The sequence below is a fragment of the Taudactylus pleione genome, unplaced genomic scaffold (genome assembly GCF_031769625.1).
Source record: "Taudactylus pleione unplaced genomic scaffold, aTauple2 ptg000247l, whole genome shotgun sequence".
NCBI lineage: Eukaryota > Metazoa > Chordata > Amphibia > Anura > Myobatrachidae > Taudactylus > Taudactylus pleione.
Genome location: NW_028284649.1, coordinates 1,941,571 through 1,967,058, shown reverse-complemented (window position 1 = coordinate 1,967,058; position 25,488 = coordinate 1,941,571). Strand labels below are relative to the sequence as shown.

Genomic DNA, 25,488 nt, shown 5'->3' with positions numbered 1-25,488 from the left:
ACAGCTTTACCATCGTGCCCATCAACTAGGGAATATGGTCAGTCGCAGGGGTATAATCGCTGGAGTTGCTTTGATCAAAAGTTTTTTTTGTTTTTTTTTTCTTACCTCTTCTAAAGGCAATAATTTGGGCACTGTACATAAAGCCCATATTTAATGTTATTTCCATATTTATACAGGTCCTAGGCCAAGTGCCCACTCATACCAAGCATTGTCTTAGAGCTGCGTTTATCTGCCCTGAGTTTTGAAGCTTTACACCGATACAGGGGTAACTGATGGAGGAAGATAAGAGGATTACATACAACCCTATATAAGGTTCTGTAGTAATACCATGTTGGGCCGCAGTTTTATTGCCAGTGCACAGCGAGAGCCTCTCTTCCGTGGTTCAAACCGATCTATTCATGACCGTTTGTTGTGGTTTAGTGACATCTGTGTGGTACAAGGCTTTTTGTGACTGTCGTTTTTCTTTTCTTTGTGAGTTGTTCTACCGTGGTCTTGTTCAACCCACAAACTGGCAGCCCCACGTATGTCACCCACCCATGTTAGATAGAAAACAAAAAGAAAAATCAAACAAAAACCGCAAGAACTGTTCATTTTTATTTCTGTTCTAAGTTAATGTTACAGCAGTTATGTTCATGTATTTGTAGTGTCTGGTCCTAAAGTCTCCTTATAGTTACTTTGCACTCTGCAGATGGAACTTACGGCCTGATTCAGAGCCGGTCGCTATTTGCGCTCGCTCGTCCAAAAAATAGGGGTGGCTATTCAAATGAACCGTTCGCTGTTTGCGGTCTGTTCACGCCTCTAGGTCTGAACGAGCGAACAAAACTTGCATTCGTCTTTTGGGAAACTACGCCCCCTGGCCGCTCGCATCCTACGTCATGTCCGCTATTTATTAGATTAATCGAGTACATCGAACAGGGTATGAACTGCTCGCTATTCTTGTGGTTGGTTTTTGCTACCACAATTTTGCGAGCAGTTCTGGCTATAAAAGAACCCAGTGACGTGGTCAATGACGCTGCTGTTTTAAATATGCACACCCATAAAACGCCCGTTTTGACCTTTAAGCACGCCTGCGATCGGATCTCCACTCCCTGTTTTCAAGCACCTTCCCCTGTTACCACCCACATACGCCTCATTCTGTCACTCAAAATAGCAGGCATTCGCTATTTTGCGAGCACACGATTTTCAGCCGCACTGACTGGTTCGCGCATGCGTATTACGAACCATATGCATGCGCAGTTGGGCAAACATCGCTCGGAGCGAACGAGCAGCCACTTGCGTCCGGCTCTGAATCAGGCCCTTAGAACATTGTAAGTCTTGATGCTGCTGAATTATTATTAAATAATTTCCCATAAAGAGCGGCATAACCTATTAAACTTGTGTTAGTCATTGTCCGGTAAATGGCCACTTATCTCTCTGCAGATAAACCCAGCTGCCTTCGGCTCCATTCTCCAGTATCTATACACAGGTAAGTGATCTAAGGCGTTACACTCGCTGCCACGGGCCCTCTCCTTGTTCATGGTACCCAGTGTGGGTGATATCAGGGCAGCCAGGTAAATGCCTATTAAGTACAAATATTGACTGCAGTGCTGAGTTTTATTTAATTCTGATTGGGTAACGCCTTCAGCCCTCCTAGTTATTGCGGGGTATGCAGTCGGGATGCCGACTGTCTAATCCTGGCAAGGGTCTAATGACAGGTGTTGAAATCCCGTCGCTAGTCATTTTACCTAAGCCGGGAGCCCGACACCCGGCGCACCAATCGAAGGTAAGCCGGCCACGAACAACTGCAGGGAGGGTTAGGTTAGAGGCCCCCGGGGGGTGGAGGGTTAGGCTATGGGAAGAAGGGGGTTAGGCCTCTCCAGGGGGAGGTTAGGTTAGGACCCAAATTGAATTGCCCCCGATAACTGACTCTCTACGGTCCCTCAGTTGTTGTGGTGACTTAGCCGATGCTTCTGCCGCAGGGCGCCTGGACATCAGCGTTGAGCACGTGGAGGACTGTAAGAGATTGGCCAAGCAGTGCCGGCTGCAGGATCTCATCGAAGAGCTGGAGGAGAAGTGTAAAAAGGTCTATGAGTTTGGTATGTGTGTAGGTCCTAGACTGTCTGAATCGCAGTATCCCATTTATCCAGGCTGGATCTCTGGCCCCTCTGTCGGGGTGTAACACGTTTGGGCTCTGGAAGCTGAAAACTCGGACGCTGGTGTAATAGTCAAAAATGTACTTGTATAACTTTTTGTTTTTACTCAGCCATAAGTAATGTAATGCTACCCTTAGTAATCTTTCTGCACTCATTGTTTACAGATAAATACTATGAGCAAATACACTGACTTATTAATTATTCGACATCCTCGAGGGACCCATGATAAAAGTTTAAATGAAGAATCTGTTCTTCCTCCAGTTTCATCCAAGCCTGGAACTTGTGTGAAAGTTCTGACTGTGGAACCCTCCGGGAACGGGTGCCTGCGCGAGGACCTGGCGATTTTAGCTGATTGCGCGCTGCCGTCAGAGCTGAGGGTGAGATTTCTATGCGATGCTGATATCCCTCCTCTGTGTCCATTATTGTGACCTGTCCAGAAACCTCAGTAACCCTAAAGGCGTTTCAGTACGTTAACCTTGGGACACATCTAATGTAATATTTTATTATCCCCTCCTACCACGCCACCTGTTAAAGTGTTTTTGGTTATGTGGCATCGATTGTCCATCTTATGAACAGTGGCGCTACTAACCACAAATTAATATGAATTTCAAGAAATACTCCATTATACAGTTTTAAAACAAACTTGCCATAAAGTAACCTTACGTATTGGGCATCAGGTGTCACACATTAGGATGGAGGAGGAATACTGGGTGCTGCTTCTAGTATAGTAAATGTCTGCCAGGACTGTGCTTGCTGCCTTCTGACCTTTAACTTATGAAGTGCAGCTGGATTTAGGATGTGCAACTTATTGGCGCACACAGAGTTAACTCACTGCACTTAGGGCCTGATTCAGAGCCGGACGCAATTAGCGCTCGCTCGTCCAGAAAAAAGGGGTGGCTATTCAAATGAACCGTACGCTCTTTGCGGTCTGTTCACGCCTCTAGGTCTGAACGAGCGAACAAAACTTGCGGTCGTTTTTTTTAAAAATACGCCCCCTGGCCGCTCACATCCTACGTCATGTCCGCTATTTATTAGGTTAATCGAGTACATCGACCAGCGTATGAACTGCTCGCTATTCTTGGGGTTAGTTTTTGCTACCACAATCTTGCGAGCAGTTCTGGCTATAAAATAACCCAGTGACGTGGTCAATGACGCTGCTGTTTTAATTATGCACACCCATAAAACGCCCGTTTTGACCTTTAAGCACGCCTGCGTTCGGATCTCCACTCCCCGTTTTCAAGCACCTTCCCCTGTTACCACCCACATACGCCTCATCCTGTCACTCAAATTAGCAGGCATTCGCTATTTTGCGAGCACATGAATTTCGGCCGCACTGACTGGTTCGCGCATGCCTATAACGATCCGCACGCATGCGCAGTTGGGCAAACATTGCTCGGAGCGAACGAGCGGCCGCTTACGAGCGGCTCTGAATCAGGCCCTTAGAGCCTGATTCAGAGCCTCTCGCAAGCGGCTCGATGTTTGGCCACTGCGCATGCGCCGTGTTCAGCATGCGCATTCCCCGCCGAGCGACTGCAGTCCAGTTGCTACGGGGCTCGCTACAAGATGGGGCGGCTGTCGATGGTGAGTGACAGCTCACCCCGTTTTGTAGGGGGGGGTGGCTGCACAAACTCAGGCATTACCTTATGAACGCCTGGCGTTTGTGGGAGGACCTACTGACATCACTAGTGATCTTCCTGCTCTTAGAGCAGGAAGCCTAGTCTTGTCTCCAGGCCGATGGTTGCGATAATCATGATTGTCTCCAGGCCCCTCGTACAAGCTGTGGGAGGTCTCCCACAGCTTTGCGAGAGGCAGGAGAAAAGAAAACAAACGCCCACAGACCCTGGGAGCTGCCTGCGGCAGCGAGCGGGTCTGAATCAGGGCCATAGTGTTTGGATTTTTGGTTCGACCCACAAAATGGCGGCCTCCACTGTATACCTAACAGATGCTGTTAAAGTAAGTCTCAAATGGCTGTTATTGAGCCACATCTGCACACAGTCTGTGTTACAGGTGCCCAGTCGCTTACTCATAGTGCAGGCAGCCATTTTGTCGACTACGCCAATATTCATTCCCTCTGATCCAGCACCTCGTGGAATGAAGTCTTAGTTAGGATGGGACTAATTGATAAGATGGACACTGGACAGTATCGGGAATGGAGTAAAATGAGGTCACAGGATTACTGTTCAGTCCTCTTCTGATAAGCTGTAATGGAGAATAATGTTCATCCACACTGACCGATAATCCTGTCATAAATGATGTAGCCATCTTGATTTACCTCTGCTACAGCAGCCTCCTTCATTAGGGGAGATTCCTCTGGGATGTTTCCGATACCTGAGGTCGTCAGGAACAAGCGTTGCACTCGGCGACCTGACAATACTAAATGCTGCAGCTGCTATTTTGTTTCTTTCATCTCTGGTCTTACACCAGCAAATGGAATTACTGATGGGGAATGTTGTGATCAGAGGAGCTTGCAGTCTGTATGCGGAAAGTCCACTCTTGGGCGGCGGTAAAAAGATGCTTCCGTCTCTAACTGGTGCTGTCTTGTGCAGCCAGTGAGAGCTGCAGAGCGTCTGGCATAAAATGAGCAGCTCATCTGTTTGTATATGGGCAGATATATATTTGTGAGGTATAGGAATATGGGCAGCGGGTGTAAATGGTTGCTGACTGGCAGAGACTGTCACTGATTGTGCCACCCAGTCCTACATCGAGGATCCTCTACTAGGGCTGACGGCATCTTATATGCAGGTGGCCAGATGCTGCTGAGTCCTTATAACTGCAGTATTATGTAATATAGGAGGTTGTGTTGGCTGCTCCTTTCCCCCTCCCCCTGTGGTATCAGACACTCAGAGCCAGCAGTGTACTCTGGCTGGGATTAAATACTTTTTCTGTGGCCAATAGGATGCCAGGGTGCAGTAAAAAGGGACGGGGGAGAAAGGCAGTATACACACTGCTCTTCCACTTCTGCAGCAGGCTGCCATGTTAGGAGGGTGGAGCTTCTTCAGCTGACCTGACAGGTAGTGACTGACAGCTTGGCAGACTTGCTTTGAAGAAATGCATAGATTGAATTGGTTGATCCATACACAAGGGCAAGGTTTTGTTTTGGTTTACCTATATGAGACTCCATCACAATGTCCTACAGATGTGGGTGGTGCTTCAGATGTCGGTATTACAGCCATGGCCAAAAGTTTTGAGAATGGCACAAGTATTGGTTTTCACAAAGTTTGCTGCTTCAGTGTTTTTAGACCTTTTTGTCAGATGTTACTATGGTATACTGAGGTAACATTAAAAGCATTTCATAAATGTCAAAGGCTTTTATTGACAATTACATTAAGTTTATGCAAAGTCTCAATATTTGCAGTGTTGACCATTCTTTTTCAAGACCTCTGCAATTCACCTTGGCATGCTGTCAATCAACTTCTGGGCCGCATACTGAATGATGGCCGCCCATTCTTGCCTAATCAATGCTTTCAGTTTGTCAGAATTTGTGGGTTTTTGTTTGTCCACCCGCCTCTTGAGGATTGACCACAAGTTCTCAATGGGAATAAGGTCTGGGGAGTTTCCTGGCCATGGACCCAAAATTTCGATGTTTTGTTTGTTCTTGGATGGTTGGGAGAAGTTGCTCTTGGAGGATGTATTGGTACCATTCTTTATTCATGGCTGTGTTCTTAGGCAAAATTGTGAGTGAGCCCACTCCCATGGCTGAGAAGCAACCCCACACATGAATGGTCTCAGGATGCTTTACTGTAGGCATGACACAGGACTGATGGTAGCACTCATCAATTCTTCTCCGGACAAGCGTTTTTCCAGATGCCCCAAACAATCTGGAAGGGGATTCATCAAAGAAAATAACTTTACCCCAGTCCTCAGCAGCCCAATCCCTGTACCTTTTGCAGAATATCCGTTTTCCTGTAGAGAATTGGCTTCTTTGCTGCCTTTCTTGACACCAGGCCACCCTCCAAAAGTCTTCACCTCACACTATGTGAAGATGCACTCACACCTGCCTGCTGCCATTCCTGAGCAAGCTCTGCACTGGTGGTGCCCTGATCCCGCAACTGAATCAACTTTAGGAGACAGTCCTGGCGCTTGCTGGACGTTCTTGGGCGCCCTGAAGCCTTCTACACAACTATTGAACCGCTCTCCTTGAAGTTCTTGATGATTCGATAAATGGTTGATTTAGGAGCAGTCTTACTAGTGGCAATATCCGTTCATACCAGAGGGCGGAGTCGGGCTTCCTGTTTACCTCTCTCCTACCCCCACACCTGGGTGGGTTCGCTTACAGCGGTCGGCGTCACTCACTCTCACCTCCTATGGTGAAATGCTGGGTAGCCTCAGCACCTCTCCGGAGAGTAGTTGGGCTCCTGTCTCCATGTATACCTCACTATGGTTGGTCTGGTATACCTTTAACTCCTTCCTGCTCGGTTACGGCTGGTTTGTTGAGCACTATCATTGCGTGCGTGCATGTGTGTGTGTGTGTGTGTGTGTGTGTGTGTGTGTGTTTTTATATATAATGAAATACCCCACTAGTGAAGCTAGATGGCACTGTACTATAGGTAACAGTGAATGGACCGTTAATGTCTCGGTCATTGAGAATTTTTTTTTTTTTTTTTTTTTAATATCAGTATGATCTGAGTTTTCTCTTTATAGCCCCACTTATTTATTGATTTGTGGCGCTTCTCATTCACGGCACAACCCCGTTGTGTGGGGGATACACTTGGGCTGCTTTTACATGGTCTTCAAAGTTGAGGTAGCCGGGGAGGTGGGTGCACCTGAGCAGCGTAGCTGTTGAACCTTTTTCTAGAGGCCTCTGGGTTTGGACGTTTGTTTGACTCTGGGTTCGAACCACAATGGCATAGGATACAGGCCTCGGTGTCAGGTGTTTCATAGCAGCGCTGCGTGGAGGTTCCTTCGACCAAGCAGTCAAGGAAGCTGTCAGAGGTGTTGAATTACAGGTAATGTGCATATTAAATAACCAATTGGCAGATGACCCAGTTAGAACCTTCTGTGGTCTGGTGGTTTAAAGCTCAGGTCTCCATTATACACAGGGTTCACACCGGCCATGCAGCCAGGTAAGTGCAACACTCCTTTACTTACTCAGTACAGGAGTGGCACATGTTAACCAGCGAGGACATAAATCCGCACAGGTCTTCCAAGCCAGACCGCTTTAGGCCTGACCAATTGTGATTCTCTTGGCCTCCGCGGGAATATAGTCTCTATTACTTTTAATTGTTGAGGCTCTTGTAAGTATCTTTTACTGTAATTCTAAACCGAGCAGGCCCTGGTCCAGAGCCCAGGTACTTGATGTTAGCCGAGGCTTCTTTAAGTACAATTGCTTGGTTTATCTGCTACCGGCTATGGAGCTGACAACTTGGGAACCCATCTCCCTCTGATGGTTGCTCTTGCCCAGCTTATTAAATTTGCTATCCTGGGCAGCTGGATAGTCTCCCCAGAACGTTCTGTTCTTGTGCTCATTCTTCGGTTTCGCTGGGATTGCTAGGGCTAGGGGCTGCTTGTCAGATGCCCTATAGGACTGTCTCGGTTCAAGGGCAAGTTTTTGTATCTTGTGGGACGGATGGGCTACTACCTAGTTCTGATTGGAGTATTAACCTCTTTAGATGCTGACTTCTGCCATCGTGGTCAGGAAGTCCTCTGGCTGCATTCCTGGCACGCTGTTACGGACTCTAGGAGCTTAAAGGCTCCTCTGTTTTTATAGATGGTCCTCGTGGTCCGCAGTTGGATGGGACAGCCTCCAGGTAGCACCCAAATATTTTATCTGTCTGCACCGTACCCTCTAACTTCTAGATTAAGAAGTTCCTCCTCTTTGTGCCCTCTTATGGGACATTTGGCAGGTGCGTTGCCACAAGTTGGGGGTCGAGTCCACTTGGGCAACCCCAGCATGAGTGGATGGTTTCCGACGTTTTTTCATAGTGTAGAGATCATGAATGGCACCTAGCTGACTAGTTTCTCTGCTGCAGTGTTCCTGTCTTTGTACCTGCACAGCACATGTTTGAGTCCCATAGTGACTAGGTTTCCCAAAATCTCAGAGGAGCAGCTACAGCTCTGGGAGACTTTTTATTCTCTGGCCTCCAGAATCATTGTCCTGGTCCCCTGTCTCTGAAGGTGTGAGCTTCTATACCAGCCTCTTACTAGTCAGACGACCGACTACTTGTTTCAGTCCATCCACATTCTCTGGGCTCTAGCGGGAACTTCAGGATACTTTGGTATGAAATCGCTTTGCTCCATCAATCTAATTTTGGGGCCGGGGGACGACTTGGCCTCTTATTTTCCAGAATGCCTATTTACATGTTCCCATCCAACTCACGGATGGATTACCAAAAAAAAGAAATATAAATACTCTGACTTACAGTAGTCTCAGGAGATGTTGCATTTGGAGTCCTTACTGTACTCCAGTGTTTAGCGGGTGTTCCTCCCTGCATGTAAAATGCAGGACATACACGGCAAAATTCTCATTTATTTATTTATTTCTGTGTCACCGCCGAAATGTTGGTTCACGCTTGCATGCAAATCCTGGTCTCCACCTTTTAGACTTGAGGGAGAGTGCTCCGTTTCATTCCTGGCTTCTCCAGTTTGAATTTCTGGCCCGATGGAACAGGTCCCATCTGCAGCTCAGGTCACAATCTGTCTTCCTCTTTCGGGAGGCGCATTACTCCTTGTGGTGGTTCCAGGGGTCCCATCTGGTCAGGGGACATCTCTCCTGGATCAGGACAGGGGCTTCTTCACCACCATTGCAATTTTTTTCTGGAGTGAGGGATGGTAATCTATCATCAGACGTTTAAGGGTCAGTGGATGGCTTAGGAAGAGCCAACTACTGATCAACATTCTGGACCTCCAAGCGGTCTACAAAACTCTGTCTAGCTCTGCCTCTCCTCCAGCATCATCCAGTCCAGGTACAGTCCGACAACACGACGGCTGTCGCCTACATATTCCATCAGCAGGGCACTGTCATGGTTCCAGGTAGAAGGTCGGTCGCATTCTCCTTCCTTCTCCTCTTCCGTCAATGTGGAGGCAGTGTACATCCCTGTGCATAAATGGGAAGCGGTCTTCCTAGGTCACCAGGATGTTCTTTTGGGTGAATGTCCTCTGCATCCAGATGTCTTTCAACTCCTGGTTTTTCACTGGGGCTTGCCGGACATTGACGTTTTCTTCTCTGCACAATCGCCAGGTACCGAAGTTCTGGTCATGCATCAGGATTCGGGTACTTTTCTGGTAGACTCATTGGCGGTTCAGTGGGCCTTCGTTCTCTTGTGGATCTTCACTCCAATCTCTCTGATTCTGCGAGTCCTCCGCAGGTTGAAGTTGGAGAGTGGCACAGAGATCCTAGTTGCTCCAAATTGGCCGTGAAGGGCGTGGTACGTGGATCTTCAGGGCTTCTCCGTTGACTCTCCTCTGTCTTCCACTGCGGCCGTATCTTCTATCTTAGGGCCCGTGCATCTATCTGGCTCTGGACGTCTTTGATGGGTTTTTTTTGAGACATCCGTCCTGAGAGCTAAGGGGTTCTCCAGGTCGGTCATTAACACTAGGCTCATTACCCAGAAACCACCTGAGGCTGGGTTTGGAGGACTTGCTTTGTCCAGTGTTCAGCTGGGAGTTGTCACCCTAAGTTTTTCCGACTTTCTCGAGTCCTATTTTTCCTGCAGGCAGGACTGGATTTGGGCCGCCACCTTTCTTCTCTATAGGTACAGGTTTCAATCCTTTCTGTGGTATTCCAGGGACAGTTTGCACTGTTGTCTGATGTTCGGACTTTTCTACAGGGTGTCCTCCAAGTACAGCCTCCATTTCTTCAGCTTGTGGCTCCTTGGAATTTGTCTGAGTTTTCTTAGAGCTCTTCAGTCTTTGCCTTTTTGAGCCTTTGGACAGTGAATATTCGTTAACTTACCTGGAAGACTGTCTTCTGCCTGGGGGTGTCTATTTTGAGCGTATTATTCTGTCGCTCTCCATTTTGTTCTTTCTCCAGGACAGGGCTGTCCTTCGAACATGATTGAGCTACCTTCCTAAAGTTGTTTGCAGGTTCCACATCAGTCAAGTGATCGTGGTCTCTTCTTTCTATGTTACGGATTTTACATCGGAGGATGTCTCCTTGAAGGTCGTACGGACCCTCCGGTGATTCGGACTAGAGAGCTTCATAGGACAGATGCTCTCTTGTCCTGTATGACTTTCACAAACTGTGCTGGCCGGTGTCTAAACAGTATATAGCCAGGTGGCTCCTTGGGCTATCCACCAGGCTTTTGCTGTGATAGACCTTCTGTTCCCGACCGTTGTGACTGCTCGTTCTACCCGGTCGGAACTTCTTGGGCAGTTCGACATGGTGTCTCTGCGAAGCAGCTTTGTAAAGGTGCCAAGTGGTCCTCTGCCCATACCTTTTTTGAAGTTCTGTTCCTTTATACCTTCACCTCCCCTGTTGTGACTTTTGGGCGAAGAATTCTCAGCGCAGCTCAGGAGCGTCCCTCCCTTAGGAGATTAGCTTTGGGATATCCCAGCGTAAAGCCTGTGTCCCACTATGAAGGAAGAAGAAAAGGAGAGTTATGTGCTTACCTGTTAAATCCTTTTCTTCAATTCCATAGAAGACACAGGGAGCCCACCCTGACGGACCTGGCTTGCAGGGCTTTGCTCTGCTTCAGGTTCCCCTGTCCGCATCTGTGTGTGTAAGCTGGTCTTCCGTCACTTCCTCCTTCTTGCTTTAGGCTTGCTATCTTAACAGTTTCCTCTGGCTGGTTGGGGGTTCATAGGGGTGAGGGAGCAGGGGCTGATGGGTTAAAAAGTTTTAACTATTTGGTGCCTAGACTCCTCCTCGCCATCGTAAAGCCTGTGTCACCTATGGTATCGAAGAAAAGGATTTAACAGGTAAGTACATAAATCTCCTTTTATCATAGCTGCTTTGGATGTCAGGGTTTGTGTGGTGTGGTGGTGTGTTTTTTTTTTTTTTTTTTTGGGGTGTGTGTGTGTGTGTGTTTTTTTTTAAGGCTCAGCAAAAGGTATAGGTTTTATTGTTTTTCTGTATTTTTTTTATTTTTTTTGTAGATGGGTTTTATACAGTAGGGTACACTGGTGCCAGTTATGATATCCAAGTATGTCAGGCGCTGCTGTACATATCTGTTGACTACAGATTGGTATAGCAATATCCAGCGGTATCACAATACATTTAATTCTGAATTTGAAAGATGGCGAGTGGATAGATAGGGGAGAGGTATGGGGTTAGGGAAAGCTGGAGGCCTGCTGGGGAGAGCAGTACCGGGAAGATATAAATCATAGAGGCTTAGGCAGGGTTCAGGGCATCCTGGTAATTGCATAAGGCCTACTAGTAGTATTTGAGGGGTTGCGTTACAGTGAGCGAGCCAGGTTCCTATGTTGCTATAAATTAATTTTCAGTCATGGAATTATACTTGTCTCATGTTTATCAAGGTTTTTTTTTTTTTTTTTTTTTGATCACTCATTTCTGAATAGTGTACCAGAGGTCCTGATATTTTTCTTTTTGAAATATGCTCAGGGGGTTCGCACACAAAAACACGAATTTCCTCTGAAAAAAGTATTGCAAGTTTGAATGGGATATTTGCGCTGTGAGTTCACCACGAGAACGGCTCACAGAACCCAACTCTCACCTAATTGGATTGACCCCTAAATGTAGTATGGTGTCTACCATAGCTTAGTCCCTGTGGAAATGTGTATCCAGATGCATTGGACGTGATGCCCGGCGTTGTGATGTCTGGAACGCCAAGACCGCCATCTACAGTTGGATTTTGCAGTGTTCACATTCTGGTCCTGGGCTGTTTCTGTGCCAATATGAAGCTCGAGATTTGGCTCCGTGAAGACTTTGGGTCAATCTTTAACACGAGGAGGACTAGCAGTCCCTGAAATGAAGCACTCTCTCCAAATAGCAAGATCCGTTGTAAAATCCTCCAAGTGGGGGATCAAGCTATAATCCTGATTGGTGATATAAAACATCAGATGTTCAAGCTTTAAGGGCTATCATTTACAGTTCTTACCTGCATACGGCAGCTTTTCCGCCCGGCCGCCCCATCCTGCTTCCTTATACTAGTGCGAGAATCCGCCGGTTTATACTGCGGATCTGTGCGTCTGCATGTGGAAGCCATTCCCGCCCACTTTTTTTTTGGGACTTGAACCCATCCTGTTCTGTGGGTGTAAAAGATCTGTCTGAAATCTGTTTCCAATCGCTACGATCCAGCACTGAAGTCTGCTTACAGTCCCAACAGCGCTCCTCTGAGACGACGGAACAGTTCCGTCCAACCGCATGGTTACTGCCCAGAAACGCCCGTTTCACGGAAAGAATGTGTTTTTCGACAGACTGATCAATCCGTGAACGCCAACGACCTTCATTGGCACGCGTACACCTGCTCTGGCAGATGTGTAGCGGCCAGCTTTTGTTTTTTGTTTTTTTTTCCTTTGGCGCATACTGTATGCGCTGAGATCCGCAAGATCCTTCCTAATTTCCACTTCTAACTCCAAATCAGGCCCATGATCTAATTTCTGGACGCTGTTCTAATCCTAATCTAATTCTGACCAGCCGCCGCTCTAAGACCAGGACAAATGTTATAGAGGTATACGTTCAGGAAGCCGGCTGACGCAATGCCGACAACCGGCTTCCTGACTACTTAATCCCGGCGAGGGTTAAGTAACAGGCGTCGAAATCTCGACGCCTGACGTTTCTACCTACGCCAGGATACCGGCGCCCGGCATCCAGATCGAAGTGATGCCGAACGTGGACAGCTGCGGGGGGGGGACTTGGGGTTAGGCACCCCCATAGGGGAGATTAGGGGGAGGGGTTAGGGTTAGGCACCCCCCGGGGGACTTAGGTTTAGGCGGTGGGGAAGGGGGGGATTAGGGTTAGGCACGGGTGGGGGGGAGGTTAGGCACCCTAAAGGAGGGTTAGGGGGTAAAATTAGGTTAGTTTATACTTACCTGGGGACGATCGGGATTTCCTCCTCTGTCAGGCTGGTGTTGCCAGGATTTGAACCGCCGGCTGTGCGGCCACCGGTAAATCATACCCAATGCGTTATAGAATGTAAGGTGGGGGGCTCTTTCCTCTTTGTCTTTTGTTTCCCAGTTTTATTTCATTTCTTTTTTTTTTTTTTTTTTTCCACTGGATTCTGCTGCCGCTGTATGGATAAATGGTATAATGTTATTGGGAAGAGCGGACGGTCCTGCCAGGTGCCGTTTAGGATCAGGAATGGGGGCAGAGAGGATACATTAACAGAAATAATTGCCGACTGGTTGTGGTAGGGAGTAATTCATTGGGTCTAGAGCTGGTACTTTACATTGTTTAACAAGTTGTATTCAAAGCCCATAGCACTTTAATGGTTTTATTTTTATTTATTTTTTTTGCCATGAACATCCGGTTCACTTTGTCAGACAATGATCGGCGTCCGATGCTTTGAGAGCCTAACACTGACTAGAACGGTTGCACTGCTGATCAAACAGCCGTCGCTGGCACCATCATGCGATAAACCGCTGCCGGTGGCTTCACCGTAAACGTCAACTTGCCACCACAAGGCATTTATCACACGTTACACAGGCAAATGTCTTTGCATCAAGTAGTGAAGTAGTGAAGTAGTTAAGAAACCTGAAATGGCAATTGTGGTACATGGGCCAGTGCCTGGTTGTGTGTGGGAGGTGGGCACAGCCGGAGTCTGTTCTAGGCCGGTACGTCGCTCTGCCAGCCATTGATGTCCTGCACACTTTAGTGAATGGCCTTTAATCCCAATTGTTGGCACAATGAGAAACAAAAAAAAAAAATCGTATTTGGCCCTTAAGTATTTCTGCAGTTACAGAGTGAGAAGCGCTGGACCTCTGCGTGCCCAGTCTACAGGAGCTATTAATGGTTTTATGTGCGCTGGCCGACCTCTGGCTTCTATATATAACTTGGCTCATGTTTCGGGAACAGAATGTCTTTATTCCTGGTTGGGTTGGCTTGAAGGGACCTGGGGACTGCGCTGTGTGACTGTGCTGGACAGGTCTGTGTAAGGTCAGTGGATACAGAATACAAGGACCCTCGCTGTGACACTATATCCACCATCAGTGCAATGTCCGTCGTGGTAAATATTCGTACACTGGGCAGTGCCCAATCCTAAAGCTGTTAATGGAGGGTTATCTCTTATGTAGGGGTTCAAACGTGAGGTACACATGAGAGCCTATAGTCCTAAGCCTGTTCCATATCCATCGATGATGATTCGGATATGTACGTATTGCACAGCGCAGGGAAGTGGCTGTGCAATATAGTCGTACAACTAATATGCTAATGCCAGCGGCAGGAGGCGGCTGAGGTGAAAAAGACGCCAATAGCCAGCTTTGCAGTTCCCAGTGATGTGTCCAAAGATAAGACCATCGGCTTACCTCAGAATGGCCGCCACTTGCGAGGCCAGGAAACCTGCATCCTCTGATGCCTGGCCTTGGCACTCCCAGTAAATAGTGGCGATACGCCCGTCTGGGAACGCAGGCCATTGCCACCCTGTCCCCAATCTTCCGCAGCATGTCGACCATGCTGCAGCTTGGGGGCACTGCGTTCTGCACATCCGCAGGCCAACAAAAATCAGATGTGTAAACCATCGGGTTTTCGTCCATCACCGAATCGGACCCAACAGCAGTGTTATATGCTTCTGTCATGTTGTTTTCAAGGATGTTCCTCAGAAGGAATATAGGGGGCGATGTTCAGATCTAAGAGATAGGTGGAGAAGTTCCTATAGCAACTAATCGGGTTCTACCTATCCATTTGGTTGCCAAGGGCAATTTCTCAGGAAAATCTTGATTTACCCAATCTCGACCTGAAAATGGTCGGAAATGGTGAGTCAGGGATTTTTTTTTTAACATGTTCAGTTTTCCACATCCGCTGACTGAGGATGACCACATTTCTTCCCAGTCTAGGGTCATTGCTGTATTCCTAGGCTTGGAATATGGATGGATTCATCCCCGTAATATGCTCAGAGCACATTTTCTTCCCCCGATGCCAGCCCTATATTTCTGTAGATGTCCTCATCACGTATTCCAGCCTCACACTGTACCGAGCCCTCCATTTACCAGTCCTGTTATGCACATAGACGCCCTCATTGTCTACCATTTATTACACAGAGCTGCTTCGTGCCAGCCCCTTCCCTGGTGGCATAAAGTTTCTTCTGATGCCTACTGACTGGCACATTGGGCCGGGGGGCAGCTCGGTGCCAAGAACTCTTTCGGTCATCTCAGGAAATGTATTATATCTAGTGTTCTCTTACTGTGCGGTACCCACCTCCACCATCATTTTGCCTCTGTTTTATAGACCCCTCTCCAGGTCCTCTTGCATTACATTTTATTTTTATTTACTCCCACTCGGCCGTGTCAGCTATGAAGTAAGGGTGTCCCATCGGGAAAGCCTTTTACTTAGCATGTGGAAGCTGGGCCGGGAGCCAGCATGGCACTCTGCGTAACATTCACAGGCACTGCGTTGTAAGCCAAATAAGTGTTATTTTAACTACTTGCATTCAAAGTATCTTAGTTTTATTTTTTACCTTGTTCCATGTACCCATACAGTGCCCATATACTACATGCCCAGATAACCATGGACTGGTGAGACTGGTGTTTTTATTCTTGACAGGGTTAAATGTAAACATGTGACACTTGTGTACACTAGGGGACACGTCCACACACGCTGTAGCTGTATATTGAATTGCAAGTATTTTAATATAATTCATTGAGGTGCCTGGTGTAAATTGCACCTGTTCTCTTCCCATCTGTAACTCGCACAGAGCTGATGGGATGCACGAGCTTTGCCTCCTAAAGGGCGGCAGTTATAAGTCCTTTGTATGTCAGAATTTGAGGCATCTCTAGGGGTAGTGGTTGGGTATGCAGTCGGGAAGCTGGCGGACCTAATCCTGACAGCCGGCTTCCCGACTGTCATATCCCGGCTAGGGTCTAAACACAGGCATCGATATGCCGACGCCTTTCATCAGACATACGCCGGGAGCCCGACGCCCAGCATCCCGATCGAAGGGACGCCGCGCGCGGATAGGGGGCAGGAGGGTTGGGGTTTAGGGTTCCCTGGGGACTACTTTTAGTTAGGCACCCCCCCCCCCCGGGAGGTTAGGTTTAGGCTAGGGGAAGGGGGGGGGTTAGCGTTGGGCTCCCCCGGGTGGAGGTTAGGTTGGGTTTAGGCGTTGGGGGTTTAGGTTTAGGCACTGAGGGGGGGGGGGAGGGTTAGGGTTAGGCAACCCTAAGGGAGGGTTAGGGGGTAGTAATAGGTTAGTTAGTACTTACCTTAGGACGATCGGGATTTCCTCCTCTGCTGGGATGCCGCTTTTGGGGTTTCCAATTGCCGGGCATGGGTATGGCGGTAAATCATGCCGATTCCAGTGGTTGCACCTCTGCGCCGCTGCTGTACTGAACTTGCATATGAACCCCCCCCCCCTCCCCCCCCGATGCACCTCTCCAAGCACAAGTCTAATATGCGCCCAGCTCTTTACACGCGTGGGACAAATTATGCACACTTTATTGGGGGGGTTTCACGGCGCAGCTCTAAATCATTCTGTTGTGAACCACTTAGGTTTTATCATGGAAATCTGAAGGAGGATCCATGTTTCCACCGTGATTGCTGTTACGTACATATAATGCGGTCACGTATCACAGATGTCTCACAAAGGGATAGGCCTCATTGTTAGGAGCTTTGTGTGTGTGTAATTACTGTTACTCATTCATAACTGCTCTCCTTACTGAATGCATCAATTTTCTTTTCGCTTCAAATGCAGTTACAGTATCAGTATGTGTGGTGATTATCGTTTATGGTAGAATTGCTTTGGGTGGTTTTTCCGCGTCACGATCACAAAAACATGTATTGCATGAAGAGTTGGCCGCTGTGGTCCTGGGCTGTAGAAAAATAGGGTTTAATTGTTTTAATACGAATAAGAATATATATCTCTATATCTATATCTCTCTCTATATATATATATATATATATATATATATATATATATATATATATATATATATATATATATATATATATATATATATATATATACATACAGTCAGGTCCATAAATATTGGGACATTGACAGAAAGTTCATATTTTGGCCTCTATTCACTACCACAATGGCTTTGAAATGAAACAAACAAGATGTGCTTTAACTGCAGACTTTCAGATTTAATTTGAGGGTAATTACATCCAAATCAGGTGAACGGTGTAAGAATTACAATGGTTTCTATATGTGCCTCCCACGTTTTAAGGGGCCAAAAGTAATGGGACAAACTAAACAATCCTAAATCTAACTTTCACTTTTTAATACTTTGTTGCAAATCCTTTGCAGACAATTACAGCCTGAAGTCTGGAACGCATAGACATCACCATATGCTGGGTTTCATCCCTGGTGATGCTCTGCCAGGCCTCTACTGCAAATGTCTTCAGTTCCTGCTTGTTCTTGGGGCATTTTCCCTTCAGTTTTCTCTTCATCAAGTGAAATGCATGCTCAATCGGATTCCGGTCAGGGGATTGACTTGGCCATTGCATAACATTCCACTTTTTAGCCTTAAAAAACTCTTTGGTTGCTTTTGCAGTATGCTTTGGGTCATTGTCCATCTGCACTGTGAAGCGCCGTCCAATGAGTTCTGAAGCATTTGACTGAATATGAGCATATAATATTGCCCAAAACACTTCAGAATTCATTCTGCTGCTTTTGTCAGCAGTCACATCATCAATAAATACAAGTGACCCAACCTAGTGCTGACTAACCTTCTGACCTGGCATGGTCAGGTACTAGGTGTATTGTGGCTGAGCGGTTGGGTAGATGAGTCAGTCTGTAGACCAAGAGCTGTTTATTGTGACCTAATAATCCCTTATTGGTGTATTAATGATGTCTATGTGCGCTGTCCCTGCCTGTAACATCTCACGTCCGTTCTTCTCTCCGTCAGGTGGGATTCGGGGAGCTGCCCTTTGACAGCACTGATAACTTCTGCAGTTATCCTGACGTTTGTTTCCGGATAATGGGTTACAATTTTCTGTGTCACAAGGTAAGGATATAGCAGATTACGGGTCTTTTATTTATACCATTATATTTAGATTTGGGAAAGACCAGCAAACCTAAATTATTTTAAATGCCTCCTTCCTAAAATGTCCCCTCTACTCCCCTGACCACCAGGAGCCCGGCCAGCTTCACCTAGTGCCATGAAACATCCCACATGGACACACACACACATACATCTCCCTCTTCTAGTCTATAGGCCGTAATTGGGGGAGGGAAGATACCGCTATTACATCACATGGTGCCCTGCGGTGACCATGCCTTCCAGGGTGAGGAGCGCGCAATAGTGACTGGCCACTGTGTGCGAGGTGGCGTGAGCCGAAGTGGTGGTCAGGGAAGAGGAGGGAGGGACGGAGGGGCGATGTTTTAGCCAGGGGCTAATTTTAGATTTATGTATTTTCGGTTTAGGTTACTGGTCTTTTTAAATATATTTTGAAAACTTTTTTTATAAATGTATTAATTAAAATAAATATATATATATATTTATTTTGTGTGTGTTTTGTATAATTGTGTGTAGATTTCAAACTGTGGGGTCTATTTACTAAGCAGTGTTAGGAGACAGAGTGAAAAGTGATAATGTGCCAGCCAATCAGTTCCCAACTGTCATCTCACAGGCTGTGTTTGAAAAATGACAGTTGGGAGCTGATTGGCTGGCACCTTATCACTTTCTTATCACATTTCACTCTGTATCCTAACACTGCTTAGTAACTAGACCCGTGTGTCCCTACTGGCCACTTCAATACGTTAATGCATTGGTGTGTGGGTGGGTTTTTTTTTTGTTTGTTTTTTATATAAATTCAAATAATTACACTTGGTTAGCAATGTAATTAAGTGTTTTCTGCCTTTCGCGGTGCTGCTGACGTGAATGGCGCTGTTCCTTTTGCGGCTGGCATCCCGCTGATTTGTAACCTCCGGTCTCTCTCATTCCAGTCTTTCTTCTGTGGCCGAAGTGACTACTTTAAAGCTCTGCTGCAGGATCACTTCTGTGAGAGCCAGGAGCTGCAGACTCAGCCCAGCATCCCGGTGATCACCCTGCACAACATCACCGCCGAGACCTTTACGCGCGTTCTGTACTACATATACAGCGACGACACAGAGGTGAGAGCTTTGCGCCTCTTGTGTATCGGATAATGCAGCAAGCTGCTCATATAGCATTTATTGGCTTAGACCAACATTGTTTTAGCATGCTGGTATATCAAAGAAGTGGCAGTGCATGCTGGGATGTGTAGTTCCACAGCAGCTGGATTTCCAAGGTTGAAGACCCCTAGCTTAGACTGTGTTTTTCACTTTTACCAGGAGGAAATATTACAATTTAACAAGTTATTCAGACTGGACGGACAGGGCAGAATTGCTTTAGGGTCATATTCACTAACCAGGAATACAAGGTCACAGGGTACAGGTCAGGCGATCACTAATACTACTAGTCAGGTCACAGTACAGTTAGTGGATTTTGGTTTGTGGTTCGGAAACCAAATTACATTCCGAATAGCTTTCAGTCTACTGGTACCAGGTTATTGTATTACAATCCTGATGTTCTACCTGCATCCGCTGTCTTCAGTAATCTGTAGTTCGTCATTAGGAATTATAAGGATTTAACAAATTTAAGCTCTACAGATTCCATCAACGTGTATATTTCCCAAATAACGAAATATTATAGCGTGCCACTTACATACATGCTAATCAGCAGAGCTGGTAACGGACTTATTAAAGTTGGTAACTATATATTTTATCTTCGTTACTTTATGGCACAGCTTTTTCAAACTCTGTCCTCAGGACCCCAAACAGTGCATGTTTTCCAGATTCCTCAAAGATTTAGAAGTGAAATAAGTAGCTTTACCTTTGGATCTTTTTAAAATGTTTTTTAGTGTGTAATGAATACACCAGTGCACCTACTGGGTGACTTAGAAAACATGAACTGTTTTGGGGTCCTGAGGACTGAGGGCGCTCGCTCTGAATCAGGGCGGGCGCTGGTTTTTTTGAGTTGCTGCCTCCTGGCCGCTCGCATAGCTGTGGGTGACCACCCACAGCTATTGCGAGCGGCCAGGATGATGGTCACGATGGTCAAGACCATCGCGACCATCAGGCTTTTGCGACGAGACCCTTGTAGTAGGGTCTCGTGGCCGCAAGCCCCAGAGAGCTTCTGGCTCTAATAGAGCCGGAAGCTCTTTCACTGACATCACTGGTGATGTCAGTGGGGCCGCCCACAAACGGCAGGCGTTCGCTTGGGAACGCCTCCGTTTGTGAAGCCCCCCCCCCCGGCCACGCCTACAAAAAGGGGGGGGCTGTCAATCAACATAGACAGCCGCCCCTTTTGTAGTGAGCCACGGAGCGAGTGCTTTTTGCGCTCGCGCGCACCGGGCCACCCTCGACCCGCTTGCGATCGGGTCTGAATCAAGCCCTGAGTTTGAGAACTACTGTTTTTTATGTTAAGAGTATTTTTTTAATTTAAAAAAAAAAAAAACCTGCAGCACAAAATATTCCAGCAGGGGGCAGCAGAGTAATTCTGACACCTATTGTGGCCATTCCATGTACCGTAGATGTATTATGGGGTAATGGGCGGATTGAAGGTTTGTCACTTCAGCCTGTTGCGCTCCACACAAGCTTATTTTGCTAGTAAATAATTGCGCTGCTAAATCCGTGAATGTCGTTATTAATTACAGGGATTTAGTTATCCTATTGCTATAATTGGGGAGAATTTATGTGTTTGTTTTTTTTTTTCTTTCTTTGCTATGGTGGTTTTCCCTATGGTAGAAATAATCGTGTTCAACTTCTAATGTTCCAAAGGCCAGTGGTCCCCATAGCACAGAAGTGTAGGGTCTGCATCAGAGTAACCTGCTGCTACCACTGCTTTAGCGCCTCTTGCAGTAGTGGCGCCTGCAACTTTATCTCAGTGCCGGTATCAGCCCTTCCCCTGGTGTACAGCCGTGCGTCTGACTCTGTGCAAGGACTGAGACGCCACTTTCTGCATTTTTAGACCCAATCATCGGTCTAGCCATCAAAACTTGCACCTGCTTCTTGCTGGGTGCAGAATCTAAGTCCGAGTGTGGCCCTCGCTGTAAGCAATTAAGAGTTCGCTATCACTTCTGCGATGCGCCCATAAGATGGTGCATCTGATTAGCCACTGCCCATCTGGGCCGGCGCTACCACTAGGCAAACTTAGGCAGCTGCCTAAGAGTGCCGGCCCTGCAGGGCGGTAGTGTGAACGGCACATGAGTGCAGTCCGCACTACCTACTAGGAACAAACGCAGAGCCGCCGGCAGCGGTGTTTGTTTTAGCAGCCGATGAGAGTCTGACAGATCAGCTGCTGCGCCCACCGCCACAGCCGGGCCATTTTCCGGCTCCCGCAATGGGTGATGGGAGAGACTTCATGATATCTCTCCCATCATGCAGAGCGGGCCCGTCCGGGGGGGGGGGGGCATACTAGCGAACGCCGGAGCAGGGATTAAGGTAAGTGGAGTTTTTTTTATTTTTTACGTGTATGATTGGCTGGGATTACTGCTGGGGGGAGGCTATTACAGGGGCACCGCATGACTACTACTGGGGGCACTGCTGGGGGGATCACTACAGGGGGCACGATTACTATGGGGGCATTACTTGGGGGGAGGCTACTACTGTGGGCACGACTACTGCTATGGCGGAGGCTACTACTGGGGGCACTGCTGGGGTGGAGGCTACTATTGGGGGCACTATTACTACTGGGGGCATTGCTAGGGCCGGGAGGCTTCTACTGGGGGCACTGCACAGGGGGGGGGGGGGGGACTACTACGGGGGGCTACTACTACTGGGGGTATTATATAAAGGACCACTGCATAGGGGGACCACTACCTGGGGCAATGCGTAGGTGGGACTACTACTGGTGGCCTTATATAAGGGGCACTGCATAGGGGTTTGCGTAGCTATCTGGGGGTGAGGGGGCGCAAGGCTGAAGAAATGCCTAGGGTGGCAAGAAACCTTGCACCAGCCCTGCCGCCCAGGAACGCACAATACCTTTCCAATACATTTGAGACAGTGGGTTTCAATCGCATCTGCGCCTCTGCACGCACAAACCTTGGGACTTGTGCGGTGTGTGGCTTTTTAGCGACTTTGATGCATACGCCGTTGAAAAACAATTTGCGCGAATATCGGCATTTTGTGCCTCTTTGTTTCCTGTATTTAGGTTGGGGGTTAACAACATACAATATATTCTATCCTTCTGTTGGGTAAACGATGATGTCTTTGGTTTCGCTCTGTGTAGCTATTACACATCGTGCTGATGGCATTAGACCTAGTCTTACAGATCAGGATAAGTCTTACAGATGCTGCAACGTTCGGCCAATCACGTACTTCCATCTGCTGACAGATTCTGTGCATACGATCCTGTTTAAAGATCGGTGCCGACTATTAAACGTTTCCGAGCGAGACCGGTGACTTTGTTCTAAACCTTTCCCTTACCGGTGCCCGTAGGCACTCTCCCTGTTTGTGGCGCACTCTTCTGTCCTGTTGTCTGATCCCCCTAACCCTGTCCCTATGCTTTTCAGCTGTCTCCGGAGAATGCCTACGAGGTGCTGTGCGTGGCGGACATGTATCTGCTGCTGGGGCTGAAGCGCCTGTGCGGGAAGATCTTGGCGCAGATGCTGGACGAGGACAGTGTGATCGGAATCTGGAATATAGCAAAGCTCTTCCAGCTGACTCGTCTAGAGGATCAGTGCACAGAGTACATGGCTAGAATCATTGAGAAGGTACGGAACCGCCAGCTTACGGATACATAGATTTTGTCCCAAGTGACAAACCAGATCTCTTTTTAAGGGGTTTTCCCACCGACCGGTGACTTTAATTTATTAGCTGCCATGCGTCCTCCAACCACTCTCACCAAATATGTCTGTTTATCCCTCCTACAATCATTGTGCTTTTCAGCCGTCTCTTAATATCCACGGCAGAGTTTTTGAATGTTTTTGTTGCCCAGTGGTTCCGTTGTGGAGGGGGCAAAGGAGCTTCCTGTACACTAATGGACAAATGGCTAAACTGTACAGAAGGACACCAGCCAGATAAAGCAATGCGTCTAGTACAGGGGTCAGGGAACCCTTTACCCCAAAATATATTTAGATATGCCGACGTTACCCCCTTGATTTGAAAGGCAGGAAATCATAGTAGTGCCCCCATAGTTATGTCCCTGTAGTAGTGCCCCCATATAGTGCCCCTGTAGTAGTGCCCCCATATAATGCCTCTGTAGTGCCGCTTGTACAAAAAAAAACACTTTCCTTAATCCCCGCTCCTGCATCCGCCGCCGTCCTGTCCGCCCGGCTGCTCCTCAGAACTATGAGAGAGACGTCATGACATCTCTCCCATAGTGCGCATGGGGAGAGCCGGAAGCTGGAGTCCAGAAGAGAACTCCAGCCTCCAGCTAACGCGGCGCTGCAGGGAAGGAGCCGGGCGCCCGCTGGTAATAACATCTCAGCAGGCTTCCGGCTTAGAACCTCCCTGCGGCACAGCCAGCCGGGCATGCACATGAATCCTTCTATATTATAGAATGATTCATATACATGCCCGGATGTCCATCTATTACCCCCAGGAATTTCATTTTTACCCCATGTGGGGTAATTTACCCCGTATTCCCTGACCACTGGCCTAATAGAAAGTTCCTGGAGGGCACCTGAAAGCTAAAAAAAAAACAGCCAAAGTTCGTACAGTTCTTTTTCTAGTCCCCTCTCACATTGTCTATGTATAAGTAGGGTCTGTTCCCCTGACATGACATGACACCTGCACTTTTCCCTGTTTGGTGTTTTGGCGTGACCACTCCACCTCAGAAACTGTTACCAGCTACCCAGAGACTCACTCACTACAACAAATGTGCTATGCATTCTGGGGTTTGTAGTATTGTCAAAAGGACCTGCCTGCAGAGCCTGGCGCTGTCACTTACTATGGTAATATCTCCTATTCTCAGTACATGCATGTACTGTAATGGGATGATGTGTTCAGAGGGCCGTTATCTGATTGTATATTGCTGCTGGCCTATCCGAACACTAAACTTTCCTCCCATAACAGACCTGCAAGCGTCTTGTAACTTTGGGGCCTTCTCTCCACAGCTGGTTGATTCGGAGGAGTTTGCTGCCGCAATACAGGACGACGCAGCGGCAGTTGAAGAGCGTCAGGAGACAGACTCCATCCCACTGATCGATGAAATTCGCTTCCACATCACCAGCAACGTACAGACCTATAGCGCCATCGAGGAGGCCAACCAGCGGCTGGAGGCTTTAGAGAGTCTACTGGGCAGTTTGGGGCTGGAGTGCTGAGCGTTTATAAAGATATAATGTACAGATGACAGTACTGGGCTGGGGACTAAAAAGTATCTTTGAAATTGCTATTTTCTTGGGCTTTATCCCATTTCTGTTCATTTGTACCAAGTGTGACCCCTATTTCCAATAGATATTGGTTACAGTCCGAGCTCAATCGCTACAATCCATTGTCTTGTTTCACTCCCCGTATTAAAGCATCTGCTCCCTGATTGCGGTGTGGTTTTGTTACTTGTGGATGGCTACGACGTACATGCTCCAGAGAGCCAACCAGATTCCGTTACTGCTGCTATAGCCTGCTCTCTAAGAATGGCGCATGCACCTGACTTAGGCCAGGTAAAACAAAAGTATATGCACATGATTTGCAGCATAATGCAAATCTTAAATAAATAAATAAATGCGACCAGGTTGCTGCAGCAGCACGAATAGAAGCATCAGTGGGAGGGCGTGCTTGTAATCCGTCTGCTAGCACCTAGTGATCTCCAGCCTTGTACTCGTCAACGCTCTCACCTGTGTTAACGAGAGAATCCCTGACATGATGTCAGCTGGTCCTTTTGTGGCAGGGCTGAAATGCAGTGGAAATGTTTTTGGGATTAAGTTCATTGTCATGGCAAAGAGGGACTTTGCAATTCATCTGATCACTCATCATGACATTCTGGACTATATACAAATTGCCATCATAAAAACCTGAAGCAGCAAACTTTGAAAACCAATATTTGTGGTGTTCTCAACTTTTGCCCATGGCTGTAGAGTAGGGAGTCCATGATGCTGCAGACAGGGGAAAGGTGGTAGAGTAGGAAGTCCATGATGTGGTGGCCAGGTGAGGGATGGTAGAGTAGGGTCCATGATGTGGTGGCCAGGTGAGTGATGGTAGAGTGGGAAGTTCATGATGCCGCAGTCAGGGGACAGGGGAGGGATGGTAGAGTTGGAAGTCAATGATGTGGTGGCCAGGTGAGGGATGGTAGAGTAGGGTCCATGATGTGGTGGCCAGGTGAGGGATGGTAGAGTAGGGTCCATGATGTGGTGGCCAGGTGAGTGATGGTAGAGTGGGAAGTCCATGATGCCGCAGTCAGGGGA

General features: G+C 47.5%; 1 protein-coding gene across 1 annotated transcript in view; it reads left to right on the top strand.

Annotated features, from left to right (window-relative positions):
• The window catches only part of ABTB1 (ankyrin repeat and BTB domain containing 1), a 40,137-nt gene extending 15,514 nt beyond the window's left edge, over positions 1-24,623 (top strand). The window contains exons 6-12 of the mRNA XM_088479847.1: positions 1,420-1,465; positions 1,959-2,075; positions 2,394-2,509; positions 18,033-18,131; positions 19,073-19,240; positions 22,660-22,860; positions 24,205-24,623. Coding sequence (XP_088335973.1) covers positions 1,420-1,465; positions 1,959-2,075; positions 2,394-2,509; positions 18,033-18,131; positions 19,073-19,240; positions 22,660-22,860; positions 24,205-24,411 — 954 coding nt within the window. The 3' untranslated portion in view covers positions 24,412-24,623. The remainder of the gene's footprint in view (positions 1-1,419; positions 1,466-1,958; positions 2,076-2,393; positions 2,510-18,032; positions 18,132-19,072; positions 19,241-22,659; positions 22,861-24,204) is intronic.
• Positions 24,624-25,488: the final 865 nt, after the last annotated feature.